This window comes from Poeciliopsis prolifica, unplaced genomic scaffold (genome assembly GCF_027474105.1).
Source record: "Poeciliopsis prolifica strain line A6 unplaced genomic scaffold, Auburn_PproV2 SCAFFOLD120, whole genome shotgun sequence".
NCBI lineage: Eukaryota > Metazoa > Chordata > Actinopteri > Cyprinodontiformes > Poeciliidae > Poeciliopsis > Poeciliopsis prolifica.
Window position 1 is genome coordinate 341,005 of NW_026562495.1, and position 13,233 is coordinate 354,237.

General features: G+C 41.4%; 1 protein-coding gene across 2 annotated transcripts; it reads left to right on the forward strand.

The window, feature by feature from the left end:
- Positions 1–632: 632 nt before the first annotated feature.
- Positions 633–12,923, forward strand: tnk1 (tyrosine kinase, non-receptor, 1). 2 transcript variants are annotated; one of them, XM_055024408.1, is made up of 14 exons: positions 633–932; positions 3,372–3,574; positions 4,979–5,049; positions 5,156–5,320; positions 5,427–5,579; positions 5,671–5,948; positions 6,612–6,738; positions 6,903–7,049; positions 7,172–7,266; positions 8,227–8,439; positions 9,926–9,990; positions 10,590–11,047; positions 11,142–11,237; positions 12,446–12,923. In XM_055024408.1, the coding sequence occupies exons 2-14, from the start codon at positions 3,412–3,414 to the stop codon at positions 12,620–12,622; spliced, it is 2,208 nt and encodes a 735-aa protein (XP_054880383.1). In that variant the 5' UTR covers positions 633–932; positions 3,372–3,411; the 3' UTR covers positions 12,623–12,923. The 2 variants fall into 2 exon arrangements, with proteins under 2 accessions (XP_054880383.1, XP_054880382.1); XM_055024407.1 differs by having other exon boundaries at positions 3,394–3,574.
- Positions 12,924–13,233: the final 310 nt, after the last annotated feature.

Genomic DNA, 13,233 nt, shown 5'->3' on the forward strand with positions numbered 1-13,233 from the left:
AAAGAGGAAAAAAATACTAATCATAATAATTAGACTAATAGGTCAATGGACAAGCAATTTTAGGCAATTTGTTCAAAAAGCAGCCAAGTCGCTGAATGAGTCGTACTGTCTAAAATTACTTTGCTAAATTAAAACTTGTAAAAATTGTGTTTTCTGGTCAACTAGCTAATGTTAGACGGTACTGTTTTATTTGCTTAGAGATAAAACGATAAGCATAGTTGTTTTCTTATAAACTTGTAATAGTACACTAAATTGTCCTTATAAGGTGCAAACGTACTGAAACACAAACTTTGACAAAACTTTAACCTTCTAAGAGAGGATAAATCCCAGAGGTAAAATAAAAATGAACTAAAAATAAACTAATAAACATATGTAACAGCTAAATTTGTAATATTTAGCTGCTATATATTATAAACACATTTACAATATGTTTAGAATGAACTAAAATGAATTTTATTGATTTGTTTACATTTGAGGAGCCGGTTCCAGCTGATGTTATGATGATTCAACCTGCAGCTTCTGGAGGCTTTTCCTCCTGCGGCTCAGGTGAGAAAAACTCAGGAAGGGGCGTGGCCAGGTGAGAAAGCAGGGAAGGGTGGAGCAAGTGCCAGAAACACGCAGGTAGATCGCAGGTACACTCTGTGCCTCGTACAGTTCGGAAGAAAAACCCATAAAAACCCCTCATAGAGACACTTCCTCGTTGGAAGCGGCCCATGCTGGCGCTTTTCGCTTGGTGAAAATGTTGTGAAGACATTTCGTGACCAGGATTTGGATCGAGATTTTTTTGTTTGTTTGTTTATTATTTGCATTGGGATCTGCTGGAGGTTTCGGTTCCGACATGATTCAGCTGTTTCTGGTCGTGTGTGGTTGAAGACAGAGCCGTCGACTGGAGGAGACTGAACTTCTTTCATCACTATTATTTATTTTCACCGGTAAGGAACCATAACAGGCACAACGTCACACGCTCGTATTTTGGCAAAAGTCAATGGCGATATAGGGAATAGACACAACTTTAAATGAATAACTCGTAAAGTGGATTTATTTATCACTTTAAAGTTAATCAAATGACATGTCAGTGTCTGCTGTTTGGAAGGTATGTATTTATCCTTCTTTATTTGTATTTTTCTTTTACTTATGGGTCTCATTTACCGTTTTAGGTTTGAGGATTAGACTGCTTGATGCCTAACAATGGCCTAAATTATGGAATGAAATAAAGTCATGCATGAGTCAAGCCTCTCTCTAAATGGGTTAATCTGCATGTGAATCAGCGAAATAAACAAACGATTTAGTTGGATCACACTTCACTTGATTGGTCAAGATCACATAGTAAGACCTGTGTCATTAACAGGTTCTTTAGGTTGATTTTTTTTTAAGCCACATTTGAGTCATGAAGTAAATAACTGAGCTCATGGTCACACATACCGTGAGGGTATGAACAGGTTAAACATTCAACCCTCTGTACACAAAAAGTGATGATCATAAGCCTCCCTGTTCAGCTTAATTCATGTTTTTAATAGGAGTTTAAATGCTGGAAATGATGTCCCTTCTTCTGTATTTGCAGACTAATTAAGTTTGGGAGTGTTCCCGTAAAACTGAGCACAAGTCTCAGCTTGTGGGTTTCTGCACTTTAATTGTTCATTTTGAGCAGCCTTGACTGTCAGCCTGCCTGCTGCAGAGATTTGTTTCTTTGTTTTTCCCAGGGAGAGTTAAAGCTGAAGCTCACTGACTGAAACCTGCCGATAAGCAGGCGGTTTCCAGTGACCTCAAACCTGGGAGGCTTCAACGTCCCGCTTATCAATATTTACTGTAACAGTGGCTGAGATGAAACCGGAAATGGAGCATACACCATCATCATCGTGGGTTAATATGAAGTGACGCTGCCCTCTTTGTGCCCTATCAACGCTCTGTGTTACTCCAGAGTGTTAAATAGATACAATCTATGCAGGATCTGGTCAAACTGGTGGCTCTGAGCCGCAGGCAGGCCGAAGTTTCCCCCTCCTAGTTTTCCAGCAGGCCGCAGGAGCATTGATGACGCTGAGGTTCGAATGAAGAAAAGCCTCTTAACTTAAATATTGCAAAAAGGAAAGAAAATGTTTTTGTGTTCAGCATAATCATCTTTTATCTTTTTTGTCTTTAATTTATTTGGAAAAGATCATTTACTTCTGTCACCGAATTCAAAAAGTGAAACTCGTGTAACTTAATCACACACATACGTACTTCAAGCCTGCATTAATGTTACCTATGCGACATTTTTGTTCGTCGTAATACATTCAGAAATTACGTAAGACCAACGACTTATGATAATTATAAAGGAATGTTACATAACAGCCTGCACCATGTTGGAGACGGCTGCTGGCTGTCAGTGTTCTCCAGACAATCAGTGATGCCCTACACAAAGAGTTGTGGCTAAAGAAGCTGGCTGTCCACATAGCGCTGTGGTATTGGCAGGGTGTGGGCTGTGGCTGGAGTCGGTGCTTTGCAAGACACCGCAGACAGAAATATTCACAACGTGGGCTACATTGTTTTCCCTGCTCCCATTCAGAGGAGACATCAGAAGCTTGTTTGGCAAAGGGGGAAAAAGTTCTTGGCTGTTATTGAGTGGCTTAACATCATCGTTTTGGATTAAAGTAAATAGTTGTGTGCAGTTTCCACAGTCAGTGGGGATTTGTGATGCTGTGTTGTCTATCAAGACCATCACTGCCAAAAGTATCAACACCTGGGTTAATGACTGTGGCGTACCTGGGACTGATGGCCCACAAAACCGACCTGAACCCCATAAAGAATCTCTTAGGTACTGTTGAGAGGAAGATGAGAGACACCAGAACCAACAATGACAAACGCCTCCATTCTACGCCGCATTGATGCAGTAATTCATGCACAAGGAGCCTCAGTGGATGGTGCATGGACAGGCTTTTCCCTGATGATTAATTAACAAAAAAAGAAATGCTTTAATTATTTTTATATATTATTAAACTTTACAAGTAACAAAATTTTACTTTTTTTTTAGCTGTTAGGAAGAATAATCAGAATTAACAGGAACAAAAACAACATTTGAATTAATTCAATAAATGAATGTTTAATCAATGTTCAGATTTATTAGGGTGCACCGTTACACGCTTATGCTTCCAGACAAACTGTTCGAACTTTGAACTCAGACTCAAGCTGAACAATAAACCCCATCCCCCACATCAAGAGCTTTTTGTTAGGTTTCCAGGGCAACGAGGGACGTTTAGTCAAGCAGGGTCGATTTTGGGAGGAGAATCGCTGACACAAAACGGGGTTTTCTAATCGGTTGTTTTTGGCCGTGATGCAGATGATTCAGTGGAAGAAACCGCATGAGCAGAACTGTGAATATTTGAGAGTTTCTACAGGCCTCCGTCTTCCTGCCGACAGGCTCGTCTGGGCCAGGTCATGCTGATGGACCAGGACACTCAGTGGCTGCACCAGCTGCTGGCTGAGGTCCAGCTGGAGAAGTTCTACGTCCGCGTCCGAGACGGCCTCAACATTACCCGCGTGGAGCACTTCAACTATGTCAAGGAGTCGGACCTGGAGCACATCGGAATCAGCAAGCCAGGTGGGGCTTTCGGTTTTCACGCTGGCTGGAATCTCCTAGTCTTTAGGTAGGACGAAAATATGTCCTCTCTTGCTCGAGAACCTGTAGAAACGAGAGTTTGAAATACTCATCGTACTGAAGTGCCTTTGGAATACCTTCCTATTTGTTTGTCACATGAAATGATGCCCTATTGGCTACTTTGGCATTTTGCGTGGCAAACAATGTATTTTCTGATGTAGCTGAGTTCATATCGTCCATAAAACACTTGAACACGTCAAAAAGTTGTACATTTATATTTAATGCTGCAACATGCTATTCCGTTGTTTAGTGCAAAGCATGTTGCATGAAAAATATCATGCATCGTGTTCATTTTTTATATCAGTTAGCAGTAGCCCAGGGCTAAGAGGGAGAACACCTTCAAATAAGCAACTATACAGATTTTTTTTTGAGGCCCTTATTTTAAAATCAGAATCTTCCTGCTAATTATCATGACATTAAATTATTGTTGCAACAGTGTTAACAGTTGCCTCTTATCTTTTTTAAATAAATACACATGGATCATGTTATGTATCTTGTTTAGTTAAATCCCATAAAACGTGAATCTCACACTGTTATTGATGAAGAGTTATTCACCCACTTGTTTGTGTGTATATCAATATTTTCGAGGTTTTTTTCCCCTCATAAATAAAGCAGTGAAACGTTACATACCCAGGGTTTCCCCCAGAAAACCTTCTAACCCCGGGGCTCGGGACGCTCAGCAGTCATTCATCCAGCCACCCCCTGTGGTTCTGTGTTAAAAAATATGTTTAAAGTTGACAGGAAGTTTGAAAATGTCACTTGATAGTTATGCATTATTGGAAGACTAGAAGATCAATGCAATGCCTATAGACAAGCTATAACGTCTTTAAAAAAAGGTAATAATTAAGAAAAAGTAAGTAAATAAACAATGTTAAGTCTGGTGACCCGCCAGGCTTATAATACACTGCAGGAAGCCCTGCATACTTAATGTAATATTTTTCAACTTAGATATTCAAAATGGTTTCTTTTTTTTGCCGATTTAAATTCTTTTTCTTTTTGTTTTTCAAATAATTTCTCATGTCGACATTAATCCAGATTCCTAACAACAAGCAGGCAATGTGGCTGTGCTGATGACAACCTCAATGCTACAAACACAACTGAATGAAGCGGAGAGCTTACAGATAGCTCTTCTTTTATGGATAACCCTGCTGACCTTTGCCCCTTTGCTGACCAGTAGGGGAGACGTGTCTTTATGTGGGACTGCTCCCAGACGTACGGCGCCGCTGTGATCCCCAGAACAGACTGTCCCTGTTCCAAAAACGCAGAGCTCGGGGAGTTAAAAGAGTCAGAGATGAAGAAAGATGAAGATGTCGGCAACACTGACAGCCTTATCGTTTTGTTTTGCAGCACAAAGACGATTATGGGAAGCCCTGAAACGCTACAAGACAGCTTCGCGCTCACGAGGATGGATTCCCAGGGTCTGTTAGCAATCTTTGCAGAACTTTTTTTTTATTATTATTTCAAAGCGATGCTCATGTTTGAACTGTGGTGGGGAGTTTCTAATGAGTGCGCTGATTCACACAGGTGTTCAACAGTCGAGACGGAGGGGAACAGTCCGGCCCAGTTCAGCCGCAGGAGAGGACTGCAGCTCGTCTGATCCAGGACAGTGAGCTGGTTCTGGGGGAGAAGTTGGGCTCGGGGTCCTTCGGTGTGGTGAGGAGGGGAGAGTGGCACACGCAGACAGGCAGAGTAAGAGACCACACAGGAGATCTGATTGTCGCCGGTGTGAACATTAGTGGGGAGCGTGATGTTGTGTGTAACCTGTGTGTGTGTGTGTGTTTTTATGAATCCTCAGCTCCCTGTGGCTGTCAAATCACTGAGGAGCAGCAGGTCCACGCAGACTGACACTCTCACAGACTTCCTGCAGGAAGTCACCACCATGCAGTCCCTGGACCACCCTCACATCATCCGACTCTACGGCGTGGTCCTCACACAGCCCCTCAAGATGGTGAGCTGATACTTCACATTTTGGAAAAGTCCCACCTGTTTTTCAGCGCGGCGATGCACACTGCCCTGTTTTTTTGTGTTTTACCGCTTAGGTAACAGAGCTGGCCGTTCTGGGTTCATTATACGACACCCTGCGGGCGCGGCAGTTCGAGTACCCGCTGCTGCGCCTCTGGCTCTTTGCCACCCAGATTGCGGCAGGTATGGACTACCTGGAGAGCCGGAGATTCATCCACAGGGACTTAGCTGCCAGAAATGTGCTGCTGTCCTCCAAGGAGGTGGTGAAGATCGGAGACTTCGGTCTGATGCGGGGCTTGAGTCAGGAGACGGACCACTACATCATGGGAGCACACAAGAGGATCCCGTTTGCCTGGTTAGTCGACTGGACACTTTGGTGTCAGACGTTTCATTTGCTGTGCGGTTCTGAATTGGAGCTCAGAGAAGTTATCAGACGTATTATCTGTCGTTGTTGATTTATTGCCCAGTCCTAATTACAAAGCAAAGCTTATTTAATAGCTGAAAGAGCTGAGAGGAGCAAACTCCAAGCCACTTAGTGCGACGTTTTCACAGTACCTGAGGTATTAGCTGACTTTGGAGGTGCTGATTTAATTTTCCAGCAGGGCTGGATCTCTGCTCACACTGTTAAAGACACCAACGTGTCTTCAGTAGAAAAATAAAAATCCACGAACTGACCTGGAGAACACAGAAGACCTAACGGAGACTTTAGACTCAACAATGCCAACAACCTGGAGAGCCACTGAGTGCATATCCTGTACAGAAAGTGTTGCCTTCGTTACGGCAAGGGCTAATGCGAATCCAAATAAACCAGTAAACAAACAGAACATATCCATACTATAGTTTTTAATGTGCTCACTCCATTCTATAGTTTTTAATGTGCTCACTTTGGACGTAAATCGCTATAAAACAGTCAATTAGGACTTTCTCCAGCTGTAAGCCACAATCCGCTAAATCAACAGAACCAGACGTTTAAAACCAGTCACTGGGTATGTAATGACAACAGCAGCCCTTTCTCTAGGTGTGCCCCTGAAAGTCTCCGGGTCGGCTCCTTTTCCCATGCCTCTGACGTCTGGATGTTTGGTATCACCATGTGGGAAATGTTCACCTACTGTGAAGAGCCCTGGTTTGGTCTCTCGGGAAGACAGGTACAGGCTTGCAGCACCATCCAAGTGTTGTTTTGATGCTTTTTTAGAGCCACCTAACATATTCGCTGACACGTTTGGAATGCGCCTCCACCCTTTACGCACCATTTGTCACATCTCTGACTCAGTGTTGTGGTATCACAGCAGACTAACTCTCTTTGGTCCAGATATTGTTGAGTGTGGAGCAGGAAGGTGAGCGACTGCAGAAGCCGCCAGATTGTCCTCAGGAGCTGTACGCCGTCATGTGGAAGTGTTGGGCCCTCAACCCAAGTGACAGGCCCAACTTTGCCAATCTCGTTGCAATGCTGGCAGAGGTCGGTCTCAGTAATGAAATCTCATCTCTTTTCACCATTTAAGCCTGTAAGCGTCTTGAAACGCTGCTTTGGTTACACTCGAACGTCACGTCTAATGTTCTTTTTTTTATCTTCGCTTCCAGGCTAAGCCGGCACAGTTCCAAGCAACAAGAGAATTTTCAGAGCCCAGAAAACTTCCTCTCGCTCCAAACGACACTGTGACTGTCATAGACCATGGGTGAGTGAGAAACAGGGAAGAGTGGGATTAGAGAGAAAAAAAAACCTTGACACAATCAGCCTTTGTTGTTTAAAACGGCGGACTGCACTTCAGCTTTCCCTCTGAAGTGCATTCCAGCGGTAATCTCAGACTCCTCGAATGCATTCAGCTTTGCTTGTTGGACGAGTCGAGCAGCTTCACTGCATCTCTGCTGCAGAGCTTTTATATGCCATCATGAATCTGAAGTATGCACTTTCTTTGTTTTTATTGGTCTTTTGTTTGGCGTCATCTTTTTTCTTCTTCTTTTGCAATGTTTAATGAACTTATTTAAGTATATATAAGACTAATTTAGCCATGTGATTCATGTGTTCAATTAAGCTTAACTAATGTAAGTTACTATAAAAACTGCAATTTGTTTTATCTCAGCTCATTTATAAAAGAGTAGAATAGAAACTGGATAGTTATTGTTTTGCAAAGGGGAAATTAAGGTGTAACAGCATCATTAGGTATAGGTTCACACAAAAAAAAAACTTCTTAAAAAACTATATATAAAACATCGTTTAGATCAAAGAAGGGAAAAAAAACTGTCAGTTTAAAAAGCAGGAGAGACTCTAGCAGACTTATGAATCACTGGATGCTGTTCACAGCATCAAATTAAGATGCTGTGAAAACAATAAGTTAGCTTGATTACTCTCTGGAAAAGTATAAATTTTATTTATAAATATAAATACTTATATTTGCTATAAATATTTATAGCAAATTTGTAAGTAAACGTACATTTTAAATTACACTCCTGTCTGATTGAGACATTTAAGATGAAGATACATTCTGTCACTTTTCATAAAAGATTTAAGACCCAATTAAACCCTAAAAATATAAAACTGACACTGAGAGTTCCCTTGCATTATTTTCCTCTTCTGATCACTGAGGTTCACTTTTTTTCTTCTTAAGCAGATTTCCTCCTCGTCTCTGTGTCTGCAGGCTGGAAATGAGCGAATGGCGTGGCCAGAACCAGAGGACCCTCGCCATCGGCATGTTTCCCGCCACCCTGACCATGCCCGCCATCTCTGCGGGGCCCAGTCCACCTTCTGGCGGCTCCATCATCTCCAACCCAGTGAAGGGCAGCCTGCAGCACCTCGGGCATGGAGACCTCCACCCTGACCGCAGCTGGGGCTCACCTGAAGGGCTGGAAGAGTCAGTAATTCTCCTCCTTCACTCACTTTTCCATCTAACACTGGATATATTTAGTTCAGTTATTGTTTCCATGAAGTCCTTCCTTATAATCGCTAGTTAGAGAGAAATTTTATCAGTTTGTTTCCTCATAACCGCCCTCATTTTCAAGCACGGTGGAAACGACAGTATCTAGAAACGTGCTGCATGTTGAGCCAATCATCTACTGCGACAGACAAAGAGAAACTTCCCCAGCTGTAAAGTGACTCAGTAGTTGCCCGGCTGGACCAAGTTGTATCTAAAATGTCATTTAACTTATACAAAAATTACTTATTTTCTTACACAAGCGAGGACTTCCGCCACACGCATAGCGCAGCTGTTTTTTGTGCTAAAGAAAGTGGATGGGCTGGTGCCAAAGTTTTGTGTTCTCACTATTTTTGTGGCTTCTGCTTGCAAAAAATTCTTTATTTCTCAAACAAAGCCAGCAAAAACGCTGAAAAATTGTTGATTTTTAAGCACGTTTCAATGTTTTGATGTCCTTGTGTCATCAGACAGGGAGTTTATTGTCTTTTATTGAGTTCAGCTATGCGCTGAACTTTGACCTGTTGTCAGTCAACATGCAGCACGTGTCATATTAATCGGCACCCTGGGCAAACATGTTTAAAACGTCTTCAAATAAGTTCTGCTTTTACTTCTGTGGCTTACACTCCTGAAAAAGGGAAGATTTGAGAAAACAAAATTACATGTTCACCAAATACTGAAACCATATGGAAGCATTTTGTAATTTAAATCTTACTTTTTAGGTTTATCATCATTTAGAAACATTGACAGGTGCATTTCTTGTGAATCATTTCATAAAGTGAAACCCATACTTTATATTGATTCTTTAAAGAGTCTGGACTATCTCAAAACTTTGTCGTATTTGTGATGTTTATTGATTTCTGTGTCATCTGTGTTATTGTGAAATTCAGTTACTTATTTGTTTTTATTTTAGTTTTTAAAGTATCCAAATTTTCACATCATTTTAAAATGTTTCTGTCTAATTCCTCCATTTCAGGACTTCAGATATAATTAATGGCCAGTTAGCTAATGCCTAACTAACCTTTTGGCCAAATTACATTTACTTTTTACTTTTACTTAAGTAAAAATATGTTGAAGATGTCTGAGTCTGGGAACAATGTTACCATGAACTCTTTGAAATTCCTGTTGATTTTTTGTACAGAAACCTTGCAGTTTCTGTGATTTATATTTGGCTTTCATTGGATGATAAAGGATATTAACAACAGGAATGCAAATAATTGGTGAAGTATAAAAATCTGTTTTTCTTCCAGCCTATTTATTTCTCCCTCACTGGTTAGATTTCCTATATTTGTATCTATGACATTATGCAAATTCAGGCAACTATGAGTTTATTTTGAGGCTTTCTACATTTCTCTCTCAGGAGGGTTAATAAAAATGGAGGTGGCTATTGACTGTCAGTTTAATGTGTTTATTGTTTTCATGCCTGCAGCAAAAGCAGCTGGAAGATGGGATCTGGCAGAGAGCGGGAGGCAACAAACTTGCAGAAAATGGCAGGTAAGAGCTAAAAATAAACTGAGCTGGTAATCGCTGCTGCATTACAGAAAAAAAAAGAAACAACTCTTTAGAACCCAAAAGTGGTTCGCTGAGAACTGTTCCACCAAATAGGAAAAAAATAGAAAAATTAAATATTGCTAAACCTTAAATGTATTCATTTTTTTACAAAAAGTGTTTTCTTTAAAACATGATGTTTTTGATAAAACACTTTAATGTTAAAACTCTGATATTTTCAATATCTGCTGGTTTTACAGGAAACAATATATTTGAAAAGTATTCACCATGCCACTCTGCCCCCTGTTGGTTTAATTCTGTAACTGTTTTGCCATCATAGTTTATGCAAGAAATTCGCTCAAGTTCTGTTTTTCTGCAACAGCAGCTGAGCTACATTTTCATTTAAAATGTGAATGTGAGCCAGTGGAAAGTGCTTTAAGTGATCAGTATGACTGGAAAAATCACTTTTCAAATTCAGATTATTCACCATATTTAATGTGAAAAATCTGCCATTCTTTACTTCAATTAAATCAGTGGTTCCCAAAGATTTTTCTGGTTCCTAGCTAAAATCTGTTTGTTGAATATTTATGTCTCTGTTCTCTCAGGTATGTCTCGGAGCCTGGAGTCGGTCCTAGGTGGCCATCGTCCCAAGCCTCAGACCACAGCGCCTTTCAGAGTGGATCAACAAGGCCGGCTCATGGCCCACGCCATGGTCGCCCAGAGCATGATGGTGCCGAAGGATCCGCGGCGCTTGAGTGAGGCCAACCTTCCTGCCCCTCCCCGGCCACCGCTGCCCAACCTGGCCCGTCTGAACCCGAGGACCCAGAGGAAGCCCCCGGCACCGGTGGCCCCATCCTGGCCTTCACAAATGATCCTGTCCCCGCCGTCGCAGCAGACACAACCCCCGGTTCTATTTCCTCCTCAGCAGGGCATGCTGAACTCCAACCCGGTTAAAATGTCCCAGATGGCGCGTTCAACGCCGCAGCTGGATGACGACCAAAGGGAGCGAGCGAGAGAGAAACCACCTTATCCACAAAACACAAAGGAGAGTCTTGTTGCACAGGTAAGAGAGACATTTCTGATTGGTCACAATGCTTTATTCTTCTCCGTTAAAGCGTCAGTGCTTGGGTGTTAAAGCTGTTTGTGGCTCTGCTCAGGTGATGGAGGCCGTGCACGGCGTGACCACTGAAGAGGTGCGAAGTGCGCTTCAGTGTAACGACTGGAATCCAGTCCGGGCCGAGCAACAACTCAAGGTGGGACTGGAAACTGACACACACAGAAAGAATGCAGTCTAGTACAAATATGCTGCCAAACATGTACAAATGGCCTCAACATAAAACAAATATTGTTTCTTTATTATAAGCTTAATCTCAAACTGAAAAATGTCTACTTGAGTAGGTTTCATCAGGGGAAAATAAAACCTGTGTTAAGAGGCTTTCTAGCAGAGGCCACCAGAATTTATTTTTTTTTAATGAAAAAACATCCTTTACCTTAACGAGGCTGGTCTTTGATCTGACTGCATCACAGATCCATCAGGTGCTTTCTTATTGCACAATAAAAAAAAGCAATATTTAAATGTATGTGATAAATTTATAAATAATACATTTATTAGTTTAATGTATTATTTAGCTAATCAGACTTTATTTAATTTATTTGTTAGCTAAATAAATGCTAATTTATTTCACTAATAAATTAATATTTGTTAGCTAAATGCTAACATGTGTTAGCATTTAGCATCACATTTATATTTGTTAAGCGAGTTACTCCCAGCCAGTTGATATGTGTTTGCCTTCTAATTGTTGCCAGGAGTTTGATACGTTTTCAAGCTGAACTTCTGATGTTTTGCAGCTCTTTCCTTTGCATTTCTACTTTGAACCAGCGCTCCTTTTACCTGAGTGCATTTTTTAGCAACTCTACCCGCCTTTGTGTAACACGTCTATCTATTTGTTTACTTCCTGAATGCGTTGTGCATTATGACGGGATAAACGCCACAATGCATGTCTTTTACGTTTGAGTTTTAGTTGTTTCACACTGTATTCACTGCTGTCTTGTTATGGGGAAGCTTAGGTGTGTAGATATTTCATTGTAGCCATTTCTGGTTCATGAAAATCGGCAAACCTCACTTGAATGGCGTGCTCTCGTCTTTCTCAGTGTGAAGAAATGGACCTCTGTGTCGCGTTGTATTCATAAACCTAGAAAGGACTGGTGACTAGAGCCTCTTTAAACACAAAACAACTTAAAAAATTAAAGTAGAATTTTTTAAAAATAGCTTTTGTTCAGAATACAAAAGAATGAAACCAGCTTAGGAAGCAACAGACACCTTGATGTCCTTCTAATGCCGCACTGGCCAACAGTCAATGTGACCCACTGAATGCTAATGCAGACGCTCAAGAACCCCACTCATAATATCCAAATAAAAACATGAAACTAAACGTTTTAAGTTTTGTTTCTGTCTCCTCAGGTCGAGCAGCTTTACTTGCTCAGCCTCTGCTCTGCAGAGGACTGCGTGAAGATCCTGAACAAACACCAGTGGAACCTGGAGCAGGCCAGCAGATACCTTATCCGGGTGACCCGGGAGGACAGGCCCGGCGCCGGAGAGAGGGATCGGCCTCACATTAGTGCAGAGAGACGGGTCTGAAGAGATTCGCAGATGTTCGACTGGCTGAAGCCGGACTTCGTCAGCCACACCTGGCTTCACAGAGACCCACTGCGGCACCAGGCGCTCCCCGAACCAGCTGCTTTACGACGGGAGCAGGACTCAGCCTATCAAAGCAGAAACAGAAGGTTTACCAGAGACTAAAAGCCTCCAACTAATATTTTTACTTTTTCCCTTCTCTCGTTGTGCCATTATTTAGCATGTTTTTTTTATGTGGATGAATGTATGTGTAAATGTAGTCTTAGACATGCTTTTGTTGAATAAACATGTAGATAAAAATGAACCAGTATCTACAATTTCTGTCTTAAATAACCTTCTATTTTTTGAATAATCATATAATACAGTAGTTAAAATGCATGGATTACCTCACGACAGAAACTGTAGTCTGGTATTTGGGTCTATGTTTTATTTTTCTTACAGTAAACAGCCTTTAGGATCATCTAGTCCACAGGTGTCAAAATTGACATTTTGTGTAACACGTCTATCTAGCAGAGGCCACCAGATTTTATTTTATTTTTAATGAAGAAACATCCTTTACCTTAACGAGGCTGGTCTTTGATCTGACTGCATCACAGATCCATCAGGTGCTTTCT

Coding starts and splice junctions, on each gene's coding strand:
- tnk1 (XM_055024408.1), top strand. CDS start 3,412: ATGCTGATGGACCAGGACACTCAGTGGCTGCACCAGCTGCTGGCTGAG. Junction 6,739..6,902: donor TTGGTCTCTCGGGAAGACAG/GTACAGGCTTGC, acceptor TCTTTGGTCCAG/ATATTGTTGAGTGTGGAGCA. Junction 8,440..9,925: donor TCACCTGAAGGGCTGGAAGA/GTCAGTAATTCT, acceptor TCATGCCTGCAG/CAAAAGCAGCTGGAAGATGG.